At 42.3% G+C, this 20,359-nt stretch overlaps 1 protein-coding gene across 2 annotated transcripts in view; it reads right to left on the bottom strand.

The window, feature by feature from the left end:
* The window catches only part of P2RX6 (purinergic receptor P2X 6), a 29,679-nt gene extending 10,254 nt beyond the window's left edge, over window positions 1-19,425 (bottom strand). Inside the window, exons 1-7 of one of the 2 annotated variants that reach the window (XM_072142126.1) lie at window positions 19,202-19,421; window positions 15,765-15,918; window positions 11,797-11,868; window positions 9,779-9,854; window positions 8,125-8,209; window positions 6,627-6,707; window positions 5,132-5,273 (exon numbers count right to left, since the gene is read on the bottom strand). In XM_072142126.1, coding sequence (XP_071998227.1) covers window positions 5,132-5,273; window positions 6,627-6,707; window positions 8,125-8,209; window positions 9,779-9,854; window positions 11,797-11,868; window positions 15,765-15,918; window positions 19,202-19,335 — 744 coding nt within the window. In that variant the 5' untranslated portion in view covers window positions 19,336-19,421. Of the gene's footprint in view, window positions 1-5,131; window positions 5,274-6,626; window positions 6,708-8,124; window positions 8,210-9,778; window positions 9,855-11,796; window positions 11,869-15,764; window positions 15,919-19,201 lie in introns of both variants that reach the window. The other variant, XM_072142135.1, reaches the window with a different exon arrangement.
* Between the last annotated feature and the right edge of the window lie 934 nt (window positions 19,426-20,359).

Here is a 20,359-nt window from a genome sequence, read left to right as displayed (position 1 = left end):
TGTGCGACGTGCCCACGAGGTGGAATTCAACACTGACCATGTTATCCAGAGTTTACCAGCAGCGCAGAGCGATTGTAGACTGCCAGATGTCAACTTCCACCAGAACTGGTAGTCAGGTCAGTCAGCTTCCTCAAGTCTACAATGAGGAGTGGACGTGGATGTCTGATATCTGTCAGGTGCTGAGTAACTTTGAGGAGTCAACACAGATGGTCAGTGGCGATGCCGCCATCATCAGCCTCACCATCCCGCTGCTTGGCCTGTTGAAAAACTCTCTGGTCAGCATGAAGTCGGAAGCTTTGCGCTCGTCACAAGAGACGGGGGAAGAATATTCCCTTGTTGATAGCCAAAGCACCCTGAGGTCTGTTTCTCAGCGCATATCGGAGGAGGTGGAGGTGGAGGAGGATGAGGAGGAAGAGGAGGAGAATGTTGGCGAGACACAAGAGGGGACCATTGTTGAGTCCTTCACTGTTCAGCGTGTATGGGCAGAAGAAGAGGAGTTGGAGGAGTTGGAGGAGGAGGAAATGGACAGTCAGGCCAGTGAGGGGAGTGAATTCTTACGCGTTGGTACTCTGGCGCATATGGCAGATTTCATGCTAGGCTGCCTATCCCGTGACCCTCGCGTTCAAAGAATTTATTCCAGCACCGATTACTGGGTGTTCACTCTCCTGGACCCACGGTACAAGCAAAATCTTCCCACTCTCATCCCTGGAGAGGAAAGGAGTGTGAGAATGCATGAATACCAGCAGGCCCTGGTGCACAAGCTGAAACAGTATTTCCCTTCTGACAGCGCTAGCGGCAGAGTGCGTAGTTCTGCGGGACAAGTAGCGAGGGAGAGTAGGCGAGCAGGCAGCTTGTCCAGCACTGGCAAGGGTACGCTTTACAAGGCTTTTGCCAGCTTTATGTCACCCCAGCAAGACACTGTCACCTGTCCCCAGTCTCGGCAGAGTAGGGCTGATCTTTACAGAAAGATGGTGAGGGAGTACGTAGCTGACCATACCATCGTCCTAAATGATCACACAGCTCCCTACAACTACTGGGTTTCAAAGCTGGACATGTGGCACGAACTGGCGCTGTACGCCTTGGAGGTTCTTGCCTGCCCTGCCGCTAGCGTCTTGTCCGAGCGGGTTTTCAGTGCAGCTGGTGGCATCATCACCGATAAGCGTACACGCCTGTCGACTGACAGCGCTGACAGGCTGACGCTTATTAAAATGAATAAAGGCTGGATTTCTCAGAATTTCCAATCTCCACCAGGTGAAGGAAGCTCAACCTGAATAATTGATCCACTCCTCCTCCTCCTCCTCATTTTCCTCCTTCTCCTCCTCTTTGTACAGTAAAGCAGAGGAAACTGGCTATTTTTTGACAGGGCCCACTGGCTCTTGCTATAGTACTTCATGCATTTAATTTTTCTGGAGGGCCACCTACCCGGTCCTCTGTTTGAAACAATTTTTGTGAGTGCCACATACAGGCACTCAATCTATTCCATTTTACTGCAGGGCCACCTACCTGCTCCTCTGGTTTGAACAATTTTTGGGACTGCCACATACAGGCACTCAATCTATTCCATTTTACTGGAGGGCCACCTACCTGCTCCTCTGGTTTGAAACATTTTTGGGACTGCCACATACAGGCACTCAATCTATCCCATTTTACTGGAGGGCCACCTACCTGCTCCTCTGGTTTGAAACATTTTTGGGACTGCCACATACAGGCACTCAATCTATTCCATTTTACTGCAGGGCCACCTACCTGCACCTCTGGTTTGAACAATTTTTGGGACTGCCACATACAGGCACTCAATCTATTCCATTTTACTGCAGGGCCACCTACCTGCTCCTCTGGTTTGAACAATTTTTGGGACTGCCACATACAGGCACTCAATCTATTCCATTTTACTGGAGGGCCACCTACCTGCTCCTCTGGTTTGAAACATTTTTGGGACTGCCACATACAGGCACTCAATCTATCCCATTTTACTGGAGGGCCACCTACCTGCTCCTCTGGTTTGAAAAATGTTTGGGACTGCCACATACAGGCACTATCCAAATTAAATTGTCTCCATAGCAGCCTCCACACGTTGTCTCCATTGCTACCTCCAAAAGTCGTCCATATAGCTGCCTCCATACATCGTCCCTTTATCAAACGAGGTGTGTCAGGCAGAAATTTGGGTTGTTTTCATGGATTCCACATCAAAGTTGTTAACTTTGTCGCCACCCTGCTGTGTTATCCACAAAATATACTGGCAAACTTTTACCATTTAGGGATATTATTTCAGCGCTTCTTGCGCATCTGTTTACATTCCCCTCACCCGGCATATCCTAAACTTATAAGAACGCTACTACACTTGATCTTATACAAAAGGTTCTTAGAAGTGCTGTTTGGGGAGTAGCCTAGAGACAGGGGCTTGGATTGGCGAAAGCTCGCCTGGCAGCGGAACGCCAGCTCCATGCGCATCATGCGCTTCTTGCGCATCTGTTTACATTCCCCTCACCCGCCATATCCCAAACTTATGAGAACGCTACTACACTTAACTTGGTGCAGGCTGGGACCGAGTCTGACCCTGGGGCTGGTCATATACTGCCGACGCAGAGAATTGCGGGGCCTACCTCGGTCCAGGTCTCAAAGGCCTACTATACCTCCTCCCACCCCTCCTCCACCTCCTCCTCCTCCGAATTACCATCCGTGGGCATGGCGCCATCAGTCGGTAGCTCTAGGCACAGCAGCAGTGCCGTCGCTAAGCGACAGCAGGCGGTGCTGAAACTGCTGAGCCTAGGCGATAAAAGGCACACCGCCCAAGAGCTATTACAGGGCATTCCACATCAAAGTTGTTAACTTTGTCGCCACCCTGCTGTGTAATCCCCAAAATATACTTGCAAACTTTTACCATTTAGGGATATTATTTCAGCGCTTCTTGCGCATCTGTTTACATTCCCCTCACCCGGCATATCCTAAACTTATAAGAACGCTACTACACTTGATCTTATACAAAAGGTTCTTAGAAGTGCTGTTTGGGGAGTAGCCTAGAGACAGGGGCTTGGATTGGCGAAAGCTCGCCTGGCAGCGGAGCGCCAGCTCCATGCCAAGATCCAACTAACATAGTTTTAACTGCAGCACCTTTAATCTACTACTAGTTCACTGCCTCCATACATCGTCCCCTTATCAAACGAGCTGTGTCAGGCAGAATTTTGGGTTGTTTTCATGGCTTCCATGTTAACTTTGTCGCCACCCTGCTGTGTAATCCACAAAATATACTGGCAAACTTTTATCATGTACCGATATTATTTGAGCGCTTCTTGCTCACCTCCTTTGGTTCCTCTCTGCCACCCATTGGTTTGAAGCCTGAGTCCATTTAGGGTATGTCGCCATGACACTCTCTAGCCTGCTGCCGCTGCCTCTGCATGCCGTCCCCTATAGTGTCAGGGTCAATTATTGGATGTTTTAGATGCTATCTAGCTTCATTCTGTCACTCTGTCATGGCCATGCTGTTGCCCATAATTTTGGCATAATGGTGCGATTATGCAGCCTCAGAGGCATCCATGCATGCTGCCCCTGCTGTTTCCTGTCCATTTCCGTGGTGTTTCCATCCTTTTCTGAGGTTCCCAGGTGTTTGGCCAAGCTTCCCTGTGCAGAGCCTTGGTCCCCTTGAAAAATGCTCGAGTCTCCCATTGACTTCAATGGGGTTCGTTATTCGAGACGAGCACTCGAGCATCGGGAAAAGTTCGTCTCGAATAACGAGTACCCGAGCATTTTAGTGTTCGCTCATCTCTAGTTCTCAAAATCGCTTTGATAAGTAAAAGTGTTCAAAAGTTCTAACCATATAAATCAAAGTAAGTCAGAATACAAAAAATGGGACTGAGTCTTAAGCTTTAAACTGGATGTGATCTGAACGGGTTAAAAAAGGCCAATGCAATATAGTATGATAATCTTATAGTTAAACTTGATAATGAGCATTAGGCATTACTTCACTGTAGCGGTAATTTTGAGAGGTGGCAAGCAATTATCAAGTTCCAAGAACAATAGTGTAGCAAGATGGTTGAAAATCCTGTAAGTGATTAGATACAATCAAAGGCTGCAGCTGCCAATTCCACTCTGCCAATGGTTCTTGTCATACTAAGAAGTCAAAAATAGACCACCTTTATACCTGCTCCTCCATGTGATGGAAGCTGCCAGGCTGTCACCATATATATCCTGTATGCGCACTATGCAGTGTTCAGTGGATTTACTTGTGGGAAACTAAATGGATTTAATGCTAAGGCTTCATGGGATCTGTGGGCAAGCTAACTGACCTCAGCCTGAAGGCATAGACAGAAAGACATTAGTCTCCGCCCACTTCACCTCTGGTGAGAAAGATTTTTGTCACTTTCAGAACAGAAAATGGCATAACGTTGGAAAGGAAAGGACTAGCAGCACAAAGTAGGTGTCATTCTATTTGTATTCAAAGGGGGAATCACATATAATAATTTGGAAAAATCACTATAGCTTTACAGTTACGCTTCAAGCCTATTCATGGTGACTTCAAATTCTCAACAAGCTGGTTACCAAATAGAGGTATTATTATTATTATTTTCTGATGCACGTAATATTTAATAATATTATCTGTGACTGAGTTACACAATTTTATACTGCATAAAGATAACATCGATTAAGCTTTTGTTGGACAAATACCTAGAGATAAAAAAAAAAACTTTGCTGTGGCCAATGTCCTACTGCCGGTTCCCATTGGTACTTCATTGGATGTAAAAATTGGCAGCATAAGGTGACTCGCTTTTTGGACAAGAAAAGTATGTTCAGATTCCACCAGATTTCAGGTGATCTTACTGTGAAAGATATTGAACAAAGTCCTTGCGTGTGATCCTGGACTTACTATGAACCCATAGCTAATCGGTTGTCCCTAGTTGTCTCTATTTGAAAGTAACATAATGGAGAGGAAGTTGATATTTGACAACTAAAGGGCTCTTGCACACAGATGCAAAGATCAAACCCATACTAGCCTTATAGTTGTTTATAAGGATATCTGACTTTCATAAAGAAAAACAGGCTTATGGCTTTATTTCCCAGGGTTCACACCATTTGCAGTCCCCTCCAGGTAGTGGAATAGTTATATAACATGATATATATGTATAAAGACACATACCAGAAACGACAGCTCTGTAAAGGTGTGCCCAGCTTGTTTCATCATCTCACTGACTTTAAAGACAGGACAGTATGGACTGGTGACTGGATCATATGTACAGCTCCTAAGGTATGTTTGCTCCAACGTCTTATTTGTATTTGACCTTTCAGAAATCAATTAAAGTACAGTTAGAGATATAAAGATTCAGATTATCACATTGAAGTTTATATTAGATTTTATGAGGTACATCTGAAGCATACCTAGTCCTATAATGAAAATATAAAGGGCTGCCTTCTTCTTAGAATCCTGAAAACTTGTAGATACTCCTCTATTTCATACTCCTCTATTTCATTTAATGCTCTAAACAGATGTACACTTCCCATACACAAGGCTCCACCACTGTGAGAAAGGGAACCTGTCCCCAGGGACTTCATTTTTACCAAAGACAGGTTACAGAAGCTCTTTACAGATGCAGTGCAGATCTGCCTTTCTGCTTTCTCTAAGCATTTGCATTATAATATAATTGTGTGTTATAACTTACGGTACCTTGCACCCTGACAAAATCCTCAGTGTAGTCTCAGGGGTTGGGCTTTGGTTTGGATGCATTTCAAAAAACAACATGTGACATGTTCTGCTACTACTTAGCTCTTGGTCCCCACCTTTGTGCTCCTGTACAGCTCCTCCCTCTCCCACTGATGTCAGCTCACCAGGCTGTGACCTCTGTGAAGGAGCAGGAGGGAGAAGCTGCACAGGAGCACAAAGATAGGGGCCAAGAGCTGATCAGTTTGCAGCACAGACAAGTCACATGTTGTCTTTTAAAATGCATCCTAACCAAAGCCCAACCCCTGGGGATACACAGAGGATTCTGTCAGGGTGCAAGGTTAGTTATAACACATAAATATATTGTAATGCATATGCTTAGAGAAGGCAGAAATCTGGCTATAATGGGCCCCTGTAACCTGTCTATAGTGAAAATGAGGTCCCTGGTTACAGGTTTCCTTTAATATTCCTGATACCAGACACCAGAGGAATCTGGAGTCTTCCAAACCACATTATCTGGCAGCATCTGTTTATAGCAGCAATCGTGTTAGCCCATTATGAATAATGCCATAAATGTAAAAACACAAGGGTCATCTTTTAGGTCAAAGGTCATTTTAACTCGACATACTGATAATCTTAAGTAATATACTTTACATAAAGTAAAAAATAAAAAATGGAGTGTGCTGTCTACAAGGACAATCTCCGTGCTTTCTATCCTTGTCCTGTATACGAGGAGGTGCATTACTACATTCTAAATCTGGGACATTGCTATAGCAACTGTACTACTTAATGCTTAGAGACCTTGGAACTTAATATAATGTGGAAAGCTTAACTCTTAGACTTGGTCTGCAATGTTCTGACATTTTCCCAGAAAAAAATATTAAACTTTTAGTTAAAATTAAGCAGGCAGATGATAAATTATTGCATTATATAATCCTTAGTATTATATATGTAATCTGGAAAAAAATACACTCACCGTGAGAAATTAAATTTGCTAAAGTACACGTCATTTTTTATCAAGAGAGTAAAGTTTTCAGCTTCAAGTAATGGTTTTTCACTAAAGAGAAAAAAAAATACACATAAAATTCTGTGTTTCGGAAAACAGTTATTGGGGGTCATTTATCTTGTCTTATTGTTTGGGCTGTTTTTTGCCATCTGCTACTTTGGAAATTTATCAATCTCACTTTTTGTTTGTGTAAGATGGATTTTTTTTCAGATCTCTTTTTGCGACATTTGTCACACAAATGTCTCAAGTAACTGGGCGATTCACAGGATGAACTGGTAGATCTACTGCAGTCACCTACTAGCTAGGTGCTGAAAACTGTTTTAGTGAAGATCCAACATATTAGACCAGTATAAAACACATGAACACACAAGCCATTGGAGAACGGTTATTGGAATAGAACAGCAGTCACGCATGGGAATATTGTTTTACTCTATTGAAAGCAAATGAAATACTTCTTTAAATATGTTCTAATTTGCAAAATAGGATTATGCAGTTTTGGGATTTCATCCCCAGAACCCACATTATCATCAATAGTATTACCCTCCCCTTAAGGTCAAGAGGCTAATCTAATCAAGACACGGGAGTGGTTGGGAGGGTGTGCATAATTAGAAGCCCGGAGCACCGGACATCTTTTCCCCGCACTCTGTGCTGCTAATTATAGCTTTCTTTTTTTAGGTGATCTCGCTGTGTCAAGACCAAGATGAAGAGGAGAGGAGGTGAGTATTTATAGGGATTTTTTGGTTTTTTGGCTAGTTGATTTCCTTTAAGACCCCAACCAATCACCTGAATCCTCCTAAGCCAGAATCAACACAAAATCAAAATAGAGACAGAAGAATAACTCCATTCTCTAAGGAGCCATGTTACTAGAGGCATCTCACATCAAACCCCCACAGATCTATCTATAGGATAGGTCACCAATATTTAAAAGAAATCTACCAGCAGGGTCAAGAATGGTAAACCAAGCAAACGTACATGTTGGTGTCTGTCTCCTCTGGCAGGAGCCATTCTGTTTTTAGCTTCTTATGCAAATGAACTTGCAGTGTTTCAGGCCCCATAGATGTTAATTGAACCCAGAGCCTCTCAGGTTAATTTTCACAATTTTAATGCCTTTTTTTCATAAAAACTAGGGCATAAGGAGCTAAAAGAAGAGAAGATCTGGTCAAAGAGGGTGCACCCCTGTATGTAAGTGTGTTTAATTTACAATGCTAGATACTGGAGGTAAATTGCCTTTAAAAGCAGGAAAACTTGTCACATTCAATGTATTGATCCTTTACTGATTTCCTACCACGGCTTTAGAGTTACTTCCAGGTGCTCAGTGATGCGTTTTTTTAACATCAGTATGCAACCGTTTTTTTGCAGATATCATACTGACCCATTGCTTTCCATGGGTCTGAAATGTCTATTTTTTCACTTGCGTGATTTGCAGCATGCACTTATTTTATTAATGAATGATAGTATCATTAATTACGGTATTAGGCCTGGATTCTCAACAGGACACCAGCCGTATATCTCACATGTAAACTGAGTAGTGTTGCACTTCCCTGTTTTTATACCTGCAATAAAAAAGACAGACAAGTACCTTTTACACTGGTCATTTTCGGCATCGCTTGCACTTAATAATTTTGTTATTTTTATAATGAAGATTACATAAAGTAAAGAAGTACCCACTAAAGAATAACTACATGTGCCCTATAGTTCTAAGGTCTCAACTTGTCCACTGATAACTATGTATCACAATCCTTATTTCATTTAAATTAACGAGAAAAGACGGATGTCTATGAAAATTTTTTTCAATGCAAATAACAATTTTATTTAATTACAGAAGACAAATGTATTTTTAAAAACATTTAAAAAGCACAATTCTGTGCTGCACATGCCCCACTATCACAAATGGTAGATAAATCTGCAAAAGATATAGTAGGTAAATGGAGATCTAGGTCATTGAGGCTAAAGTTAAAATGGACATAAGTAGAAATGAAAGACCAAGGTGAGCATCAAGCATATAGTCTATAGACAGTCACAATTTACCTCAACGTCTAGATCCTCCAGCTTGGGGATAGAAGGGGCAAGAAACAGTCTTGTGCAGCACAGAATTGTGCTTTTTAAATGTTTTTAAAAATACATTTGTCTTCTGTAATTAAATAAAATTGTTATTTGCATTGAAAAAAATTTTCATAGACATCCGTCTTTTCTCTTTAATTTAAGTTATTATATTGGGTGTCTTATAGCTTGATAGACCCAACTATATAAATATTGTTCAAAGAATCCTTATTTCATTGTGTTAGTTGATGATACAAATATTGAAAAGTAATGAGAAAATGGGTGTAGTGGTTATTATTAATATATGAAAGCAGTTATGAAATCCCCATCTCGAGTCACCTTACCTATCCCCTGCAGCTCCAGCGTTTCCCCACATGTCACAGAGAGGATGCTTCAACACAACATGTAACACTTGTAGTCAATCAATGGACACATCAGGGACCCCAGTGGTATTGTCATATCAGTGCAGCAGAATTTAGATGGGACTCATTTACTAAGCGTCACGCTGCTCACTTTCTGTGAGCACTTTCCGGACTGTGCACCTTTTTTCGGGGATTACACGGCTTGCAGAGGTATTTAAGAAGTGTCTGCGTCGGGATTTTGGCACACATGATCCATTTTTGGCACAGCTGCGCTGGCTTCCACGCGACACAATTTAGGGGGCGTGCCATAGGACATTCTGAATGATTCGGACTGAGCGTGGGATTTAACTTTCAAATTGAGTCGCAAGCCCTAGCACTTACATGCACCACTAACCAACATGCAGAATATCAGGCGCACGATCTTAGTGAATTGCAGCACAGTGCATTATCGTTGGACAATGCACTTTCGGTGAACTCCAGCAGAAAAGTAAATGTGCCCGCTGTGTCAAAACATCACCGCCGAAAATACCTGAAGAAACTAGTGATAGAACATCACTGGAGTGACGTGGGGCTAGTAAAATAAGTCTGCATACGTTTTTCATTCTTTTACCATTTTACATTCTTGGTACGTAAATATATATCATAAGGTGAATAAAAATGTATACCACCATGTAGTGTTACATAAACTAAAGAATTTAGAGGAATAACAAATTATTTTACCATTTCCACTAATCACTGGTTCTCCTTCAGTGCAGTTTAAGTCTTCAGTACATCTTCCATCTAAAATTGTTGGACTCTAAAATGGCAAATAAGTAAAAAAAAAATAGATTAACCCCTTATCTCTACACCTATTTAAAGGGGTGGGCGATTATTGTATGTTTGGTTTTTGTTTACCTTTTTTTTAGACCTGTTCTATTAGCTGATGGCAGGCATCTGTTTGACCATACCTCAAACATACCCTAATACTACAGGTAGCCTATGGGTGCCACAGAGTAGCCATGGGCTGTCTTCAACAACTTGCGATTCCCGTGGGGTCCCAATGGGAGGCAAAGGGAGTGTCACGCACTGGGGTGCGGGAAGAGTCTCTGGGGCTAAAGTCTGTGGACTCCCTGGACCACCGCGGGGATAACGATGCTAGCTGCAACCCGGGAGAAGAGTCTCTAAGCGGACTCCTGGTCTTCGCCAGAGCCCGCCGCAAAGCGGGATGGTCTTGCTGTGGCAAGGAGCCACCAGGTCGCTCCACAGGTGCGACTAGGCCCGCAGCGGCAGCCAAGGTAGGGACATGGGAAGGCAGGACCATGGGAAGGCAGGACCTCGGAAGGCAGGACCTCGGGAAGGCAGGACCTCAGGATGGCAGGACCTCGGGAAGGCAGGACCTCGGGAAGGCAGGACCCTGGAAGGACGGCTGGCAGGACCTCGGAAGGACGACTGGCAGGAACTTGGAAGGACGGCTGGCAGGAACTCGGAAGACTAAAAGATAACCGGACCACCACAGGATAACCCGGACCGCCACAGGATAACCGGACCGCCACAGGAATACCGAACCGCCACAGGATTACCGGACCGCTACAGGATTACAGGACCGCCAGAAGATTACAGGACCGCCACAGGAACACGGGACCACCACAGGAACACAGGAACACAAGGGGAACACCGCAGGAACACAGAAACACGGAGGCATCTGGAAACACTCGGAGGCGTCTGGAAACGCTCAGGAGGCTTTCTCTTCAGCAGAATGACCTGAAGATCCGGCAGGGTAGCAGGACTTGTTACTTCTTGTGAATTTAGTGTTACTTTCTCCTCACCCCTTCCATAGTTACCATTCCCATATCAACGGTTATGATGGAGGCGTCTGCAGACAGTAATGGCAACACAGACCCTACCATCCACCGGAGGCCAGCAGGATATGACGAGACAGAATGTCCCAAGTTCTGCTGCTGGAGGTCATGTGACTTCTGGGTTGCAGTAAACTTTAACAGGGTAAGTATGATATGGGTGACCCTATTATGGCCTTATAATTATCCTATTAATGATTAATATAAGTGGCCAACACTTTAACACTTCTAGCAGCAGTTTTGATACTAAGAGTGTTAAGTTAATATAATGGGGCAGATTTACTCACCTGGTCCGTTCGCGATCCAGCGGCGCGTTCTCTGTGGTGGATTCGGGTCTGGCCAGGATTCATTAAGGTAGTTCCTCCAACGTCCACCAGGTGGCGCTGCTGCGCTGAAGAGCATCAGAACGCACTCAAATACACCGGCCTATCCTGGATGAAGGTAAGTGCAAGCTCCGCAACACTTTCGGTTTTTTAAATGCGGCGGTTTTTCCGAATCCGTCGGGTTTTCGTTCGGCCACGCCCCCCGATTTCCGTCGCGTGCATGCCGGCGCCGATGCGCCACAATCCGATCGCGTGCGGCAAAAACCCGGGGCAATACAGGGAAAATCGACGCAAATCAGAAATATTCGGGTATAACGTTGGGAAAACGCGAATCGGGCCCATAGTAAATGACCCCCAATGTCTTGTTAGTAGCGGCAGTACTGTAAACAATACATTTACATTCCAGGATTGTGCCTGGACTTGGAGCACTCCTGTGTGAGATGTCATAGTAAAGCTCCTCCCCTCTCCTTTGAATAAGAGCAGTATTAGGCACCTTATACAGCAGAAGGTGGGGCTCGGTAGCAGTTTGAATGCAGAGATCAAATAACACAACAGTATATGGGATCTCTGTACTTCTTACCTCTGGACACAATCCTAATATTTGTCCTGGTGTTGAGATGAAATTAGTAACCAAAAACAGAACATTTTCTCCCTGTAATACAAAGTTCAACAAATACATTATATTTGATCATCCATTATGATTGTAAAATGCTTGTACGATCAAACACTTTCCTAGTCATAAGTTTATAGCAGTGGTTCTCAACCTTTCTAATGCTGTGACCCCGCAATACAGTTCCTCATGCTGTGGTGACCCCAAACCATGCAACTCGCAGTAAAAACACAGTAAAATTTCGGCTCCGATGGCTTTAGGCGACCCCCGGTTTTGGTCGTTCGACCCCCGCTGGGGTCCCGACCCACAGGTTGAGAACCACTGGTTTATAGTAATGTGAACAAAAACATCTTCAGGCTGGAGGTACATGAGATAGATGCACTTCTCAAAATCTATAAGGGAAATTCAGAAGTCTATTCCCCTGAAGGACATTGGGGCAAATTTAATTACCCAGTCCTGTCACGATCCCCGATCCAGACGGTCCGACGAAGATGAAGTTCGGCGTGATTCACCAAGATCGTGTGCCTGAGATCCTGCATGTGTCGCTTCCCTGCTGAGGTCTGCCGGAGTTCACCTTCTTCTTCCTGGTGTATGTGAGTCTTGCGACACAATTTGAGATGTTGAATCCCGCACGTTGTCCGAATGTGTCCGATTATCCGATGGCCTCCGATTTTTGTCGAGAAAAATCTGATCGCGTGCGCCAAAAACCCTAGGTAAATGTGGCGCAAAAAGGAAAAATTCAGGAAACCCGATGAAAATGCGCTCCGCGGACCCTTAGTAAATGTGCCCCAATGTGTCAAAAACCACCCCATCACATGGTGCAATAGATTAAGTTCAGCCAAACAATGGTCAAGTTGGGAAATGCAACTGACACAGAAACTGTGTATTCGACTTCCCCCTGCTGTGCTGAGGAAGTAGGGGAAAGAGTGAGACAATGTAGCAGTCTGTAAAGTCAGATCACCAAGGGGCTAGGGTAGAGCCAAGCCTCTGGCTCATTATCATAATTTTCAAAGTTGATTTTAGAAGGAAAGAGGCCGTAGATACCAAATATAAGAAGATTACCATAGTCACAGTGTCTGGTCTAAGTGATGGGGGGGGTCAGGAGGGAAATACTGTATAGATACTCATAGTATCATAGTATCATAGTATATAAGCCTGGAAAAAGACGCAAGTCCATCAAGTCCAACCTTTAAGAATTAAATAAATGTTTTATCCCCATAACCTGTGATATTTTTTGTCTCCAGAAAGGCATCCAGGCCTCTCTTGAACATGTACATAGAGTCCGCCATAACAACCTCCTGCGGCAGAGAGTTCCATAGTCTCACTGCTCTTACAGTAAAGAACCTTTGTCTATGTTGATTGTAAAATCGCCTCTCCTCTAGGCGTAGAGGATGCCCCCTTGTCCTGGTCACAGGCCTAGGTATAAAAAGATCTTTGGAGAGATCCTTGTACTGTCCGTTCAGGTATTTGTACATTGTAATGAGGTCTCCCCTCAGACGTCTTTTTTCTAAACTGAATAATCCCAAATTTTGTAATCTGTCTAATCCCTCCATTCCCCTAATAATCCTGGTTGCTCTCCTCTGCACCCGTTCCAGCTCTACTATATCCTTTTTATACACTGGTGCCCAAAACTGTACACAATATTCCAAGTGTGGTCTGACCAGGGATTTGTATAAGGGCAAAACTATGTCTTTATCATGAGAATCTAGTCCTCTCTTGATACATCCCATTATTTTATTTGCTTTAGCAGCAGCCGCCTGGCTCTGGTCACTAAAATTAAGTTTACCATCCACCAATACCCCCACGTCCTTTTCAGCTCCAGTTTTACTAAGTAATTGACCGTTTAGAACATAATTATACTTTTTGTTTCCATGGCCCAAGTGCATAACTTTACATTTATCTACATTAAACCTCATCAGCCATTTCTCTGCCCACCCCTTAAGCTTCCACAAATCCCTCTGTAATGCTAAACTATTGACCTCAGTATTTATTACTTTACACAGCTTAGTATCATCTGCAAATATTGAAACTTGACTGTATAAACCCACAACAAGGTCATTAATAAAAATATTAAAAAGAAGTGTCCCCAATACTGACCCCTGTGGCACTCCACTGGTAACATCAGCCCAATCTGAGAATGTGCCATTAATGACCACCCTCTGTTTTCTATCACTAAGCCAAATACACAGATTTTCTCCTATTCCCAGCAGTCTCATTTTATATACCAACCTTTTATGTAGCACGGTGTCAAATGCCTTTGAAAAGTCCAGATATACAACATCCACAGCGTCCCCCAGATCCAGTCTTGAACTTACCTCCTCGTAGAAACCAATCAGATTAGTCTGACAGGACCGATCTCTCATAAACCCATGCTGACGCTGGGTTATAAGGTTGTGCACAGTGAGATACTCACGGATAGCATCTCTAACAAGCCCCTCAAATATTTTCCCCACCACAGCAGTTAGACTCACGGGTCTGTAGTTTCCAGGATCGCAATTTGATCCTTTTTTGTATATTGGTACCACATTTGCTATACGCCAGTCCTGTGGAACATAACCAGTCCTCAGTGAATCTTCAAATATTAAAAATAACGGTCTATCGCCGTACATAATTCATGCAGAACTCGGGGGTGTATGCCATCTGGCCCCGGTGATTTATCTATCTTAGTGGTTTGCGAGGCGGCGCCATACCTCTTCCTGGGTTAAACTGTTGACATTCCAAAAAGAATTTACATTATTCCTCATTGTGTCTTCCACCAGGGGATTTTCCTGGGTAAAGACAGTTGAGAAGGCGACATTCAGTAGATTGGCCCTGTCCTCATCTCCTTCCACCATAACCCCCATGTTATTTCTAAGGGGACCCACACTCTCTGTTTTTAGTTTCTTATCAGTTATATACTTGAAAAATAATTTGGGGTTATTTTTTCTCTCCCTGGCAATATTTCTCTCAGTCTCTATTTTTGCGGCCTTTATCTGCTTTTTACATGATTTATTTTTCTCTCTATAATCCTGTAATGCCGCATCGCTACCTTCACATTTTAGCACCTTAAATGCCTTATCTTTCTCGCTTATTGCTTTCCTTACAAGACTAGTTAGCCACATAGGCTTTTTCTTGTACATTTTATGCTTTTTCCCATAAGGTATGTGTTTCTCACAGGACTTTTTCAGAATATATGAGAAAAAGTCCCATTTTGGGGGGGGGGGGGGGCTTTTGTCTATGAGAACATTATCCCAGTCTATGCCTTTAAGGTCTTCCCTTAGTTGCTGAAAAATTGCCCTGCTGAAGTTTAGAGTGCTGGTTGCCCCTTCACCAACGCTCTTAGTGAAGCATAATACAAAATCAATGATATTATGATCACTATTCCCCAGGTTCCCCCCAACCTGTAGTTTTGATACCCTATCAGGTCTGTTGGTAAGGATAAGGTCCAGCAGTGCCCTCCTTCTTGTTGGCTCCAGGACTAGTTGCGACAGGTAATTGTCTTTTGTTGTTGACAAGAACCTGCTACTTTTGAAGGACCTGCAGGTTACTGCCCCCCAGTCAATATCTGGGTAATTGAAGTCCCCCATGATAAGTACTTCACCATGCTTTGAAGCTGCATCCATTTCACTTATCAGCATTTCCTCTGCTGCCTCCATTATATTTGGAGCCTTATAACAAACCCCTAGTAATATTTTATTATTCTTTTTCCATCCCCTTTAGGGCTAGAGAAAAAAAACCAATCAAAAGTTAGTCTAGTGGGGAAGAAAGGAAGAGGCCTTAAGATGGTCATTGGCCACAGCTACACTAAACTGAATGATATAGGTTGCAATTAGTGTCTTACACGAATAATGATGTGAATTAGGAATACAACTCCAACCATCATAAATCACTTTGATGTCACCACCATATATACTTTCTTTCCCACACCAGATATGGTACGTTATAAGAAGTGAACTCACCTGAGCAGGTTTCACAAAGTCTGCTACGTCCCATAATCTTTCTTGAAGATCCTTAAAATTTTTGGTTATGGATGCTCCCTTCATTTTCGTTATTACAGAAATGTGTGGATCTTTGTCACTTTCTTGATATCCCTTTTTTACTATAAACACCCATCTGTCAATAAACCACTTATTAAACACCAGGCAAGGTACATTTACATTGAAATAATAATTGTGACATTTCTGTTTATCAAAGTGTCAAAAAGTTTTGTAATATCCTATTAATATCCTATCCTTTTTTTCCTTTTACAATTTGGTCTAAATGTGGAAACAGCCTGCCAATGCATGTCAATGCACAGTATATCACTAATGTTATAATCACTGTGCTATGAGCTGTTGTAGACTATGGTTATGTATATCTATTTTTCCGATGATCTTCTAAACATGCAAGGCCATAGAGAGCTTGCTCACACTTGGCCTTCACCCCACCATGTTATTCTTACATTTTGAAGTGACCTAAGTAGTGGAATTTGAAAGACTGGTATAGAATTTAATTATAACTTGTGGCTGTTTTGAGCCACAAGTTATAATGAATCTGAATCACTTTTACAAAAGAGGTGACCATGATGCAAGATAACAAAAAAAAAGAATTTAATGAGATACTTGACCATGGCAAGTGCCAAAAATTGCCACTCTTTGTCATGCCAGAAAAAGGGAGAATTTTTAGTGTTAGTAGTTTTATGCTCTATGAGTCTCCCGTAAAAGTAATTTCTGGGTCTTCAGTATTGTTATATGCTTTGGGGTTTCCAGTACAGGCGGTCCCCTACTTAAGAACACTCGACTTACATACGACCCCTAGTTACAAACGGACCACTGGATATTGGTAATTTATTGTGCTTTAGTCCTAGGCTACAATAAACAGCTATAACAGTTATCACAGGCGTCTGTAATGAAGCTTTATTGTTAATCCTGGTTCTTATGACAACCCAACATTTTTTAAATCCAGTTGTCACAGAGACCAAAAAAGTTCTGGCTGGGGTTACAATGATAAAATATACAGTTCCGACTTACATACAAATTCAACTTAAGAACAAACCTAAAGACCTTATCTTGTATGTAACCCGGGGACTGCCTGTATATGTCTGCTCTGGGGTTCTCCATTATTAGTAGTTTGGTGCTCTAGTTTCTCCAGTATTGTTAGTCTGCTTTGGGATCTCCAGTATTGTTTGTCTACTCTGGGGGTTTACGATATTATTGTTGTCTAATACTTCATCGATGTCTTCTCTGGATTTGCCAGTGCGATTAATATTGGCTACAGGGTCTCCACTATTATTATTTATAACTTCTAGAGTGGCATTTTGTACTATACTGTGGATGTTGGTGCATCTAGGGTGCTGGATTGTGATGCAGTACCTGAAAGTTGAACAGTATGACAATATATGCCTTGGACCAATAAATGTTGCTCACTCCTGACATAAATCCTTAGAGCAGGAATAGAACAGACATTTAAATAAAACCTGCCACCAGAACTTTACCTCCCGTAACCAACAATGCCTGCTTACACTTCATATATCACCTAAAATTATCTGTCAGCTCAGGAACAGGTACTAGGTGTGCTGTTTGGTTTCACATGGCTACTTATGGCTAATTATGTGAGACCCTATCCCTTGCACTGGGAAAAGTACTGGGTTCCTCTTATGTCACGTCATACCAGGATGGCACTTTTGAGAAACACGATTTTTGGCGCATTAGATTGTTTTTGTATAACTTAGCTCCCTAGCAGCCCCGTGGTCCTTACCGACTGCCTTAAAATTGTCTTAAATTTGGGGTTCCTTGAGTGGGTTATGTGAAATCCTATGGGAACATGTTTCACTCCATGTACGACATATTATGATGTGCTACATTATGTCTTCCTGTTGCTATATACGGTTTTATTGTTCATTGTTTACTGTTTATTTCTTTTGTCTTTTGTCAGTAAAATGATTCAACATAAAATTAGCCGTCAGGCAGTGTACCTTAATTGCAGCTGTTTTTTCTGATATGCAAATTAGTATACTTGACTCTTTTATCCTGGATATAAGGCTACATTCACACGATGTATGTCCGCCGTACCGTAGTACGGCAGGGATACATTGGCGCCTGGGAGAGGGGGAGGGTGCGCTCACCCCCGCCTTTCTCCTTTGAGTAACATAGGGCCCCGCGCCATATTACGTTGAAAGATAGGACATGTCCTATCACCGTACCGCTCCCCTACGGTGTCGTGAAGCCATTACAGTGTACAGGGGACTTATATACAGCCTATATACGGCAGCCGTATATATACGTCCCCCATAGGTACGTGTGAATGTAGCCTATGTTTCTCCTAGGCTGCAAGTAAACCACACCCACTTATTTTGACTGAAAGCTCTGTGTCTTCAAATCTCTGGCACTGCCCTTAGTTCTTGTTCCTGATTGACTGGTCTCAGTGCTAGGATATGCTGCTGTATAAAACTAGTATTTAGGGACCATCTGCCAATATTCATCTATAGACATATAAAGCTCTGTTTGCTTATAGGAAATATTGTGTAAAGATTTTTACATGGTGCCATGTTCCATTCATGTCATGTGCCCAGGGTGATGTCATCTAAGGTCCTTTTCCCCTTAAAATTTGACATATCTACACCATGTATGCATCTGATCACATGTAATCACAGAATATCTCTATGGGGGATGGGGAAGTCCATGGAGGCATCCTCTGATGGCAGGTAATATAACTATAAAAAGTTGATTTCATGGGGATGTGAGGGAAACATAATGTGTTTTCTTGTTTATCAAAAAAATCCCAAGGCTAGAGCATGGGGAAGAGCAAAAGAAATAAATGCAATGAACCCTGCTCTGGCTCTGAGAGTAAGATCATTGGGTTCCACACAGATAACGCGAAGGAGGCCTACAGATCCCCATGTGAACAGAGTGCTTGTGTGCATGTACAAACCACACTCTACTTACTTTTATAGGATTTCCAGCACAGCTATCTGCTGCACCCTATGACGTGAATAAAGTGCTGGTTAGGCATTTTACTCATAGATCATATAAGGGCAGTCACCATGAATAAAGGGATTAATGTATATTTATATAATGGGAAACCCCTTACTAATATACAATGCTCATTCTAGATATCATGGAGATCCTACTTCTTCGTCATACTATGGGATTGTTGGGAATGTTCTAGGAATTTTCCTTCCCTGCAGCTTTCTACACTAGTTATGGATTATTTTGATCTACTATAGATGCGCTCTCTATAGTCAATACATGTAAAATAATAATAACAACTATTTAAGATGCAAACTTGCCTTTTACTAGAGAATCGGGTAAAATAACTAAGATACATACCTAGGAAAACATTATTAAATTCATCATGTTATTTCCATACTTTCCACTCTACACCCATATTCTTTATTGCATAAATATATTATACTCACCCAATTACATAGATCAGGACACCAAGCTGAAGCAAACGATGAAATACACCAATCTTCCTATTTTTAGTAAGGACGTATTTCTCGGTCTTGTAATCCAGAAACGGTGGAAAAGATTTTGTACAGACAGCTTCCATTACTGCTTCATTGAGAGAATGACTTTGCTATTTCATTACACTGCGTTAAAGCGGCAGCTCTGCTTTTGGCATTAGATTTGATATCAAGTTACGTTGTAGAGGGCACAATTCTAGGGCTTGCTTTTACACATTACTTATGTGGATGCGTTAGTACTGACAGTTTCTGGGTGTGTTCACATAGGACATGTGTCTGGCAGTATTCCATTGTCTTACTTAAAGGAGTAAAAAATAAATAATAATAATAATAATTCCTTTATCTATATAGCGCACACAGATTACACAGCGCCGCACAGAGCTTGCCAAATTGGTCCCTGTCCCAACAGGGCTCACAATCTAATCAACCTACCAGTATGTTTTGGATTGTGGAAGGAAACCAGAGGACCCGGAGGAAACCCACGCAAACATGGAGAGAACATACAAACTCTTTGCATATGTTGACCTGGATGAGAATTGAACCCAGGACCCCAGCGCTGCAAGGCTGTAGTGCTAACCACTAAGCCTCCGTGCTGCCCATTAAAACCTAAAAGCTGTTCAAAAAGTGTTGATTACATTCACCAAAGATTATCATAAACACTTTAGGTATCTCTGCATCCCCAAATGCCCAATGTTTAAAAATATAAGAATAAGAACCCCAAGAGCTTATATGCAAATAACTCCCCAAATCATCAAAATCTCAGCTTTCACAGCCCATAGTTTTTAAAAAAGTAAGCAAAACTCAGTGACTAAACTGGCATCAATCTAAACATCAGCTTATCCCACAAAAACACATCTGTGTTGGGGCTTTCAGTTGCACTTCATTAGGAGAACATAATGAAAACTAAAAACAGAAGGTGAAAAACAGTAGGCCTTGTGTTCACCTTATGTTCCCCATTGACTTCAATGTACGGAAGGTTTTTATTTTTATTTTATAGGTATTAAAACTTGATAAAAATTTGTCCGGCACAAAACAAGCCCTTATAGATTTTTATAAATAAATAAAGTTCTGGAATTTCAGAAGCGGGGAGTAAAAGAAAAACGGAATTCA

Source organism: Engystomops pustulosus, chromosome 1 (assembly GCF_040894005.1).
Source record: "Engystomops pustulosus chromosome 1, aEngPut4.maternal, whole genome shotgun sequence".
Taxonomy (NCBI): domain Eukaryota; kingdom Metazoa; phylum Chordata; class Amphibia; order Anura; family Leptodactylidae; genus Engystomops; species Engystomops pustulosus.
The sequence above is the reverse complement of the archived record's forward strand: the minus strand, read 5'-3'. Positions and strand labels throughout refer to the sequence as shown.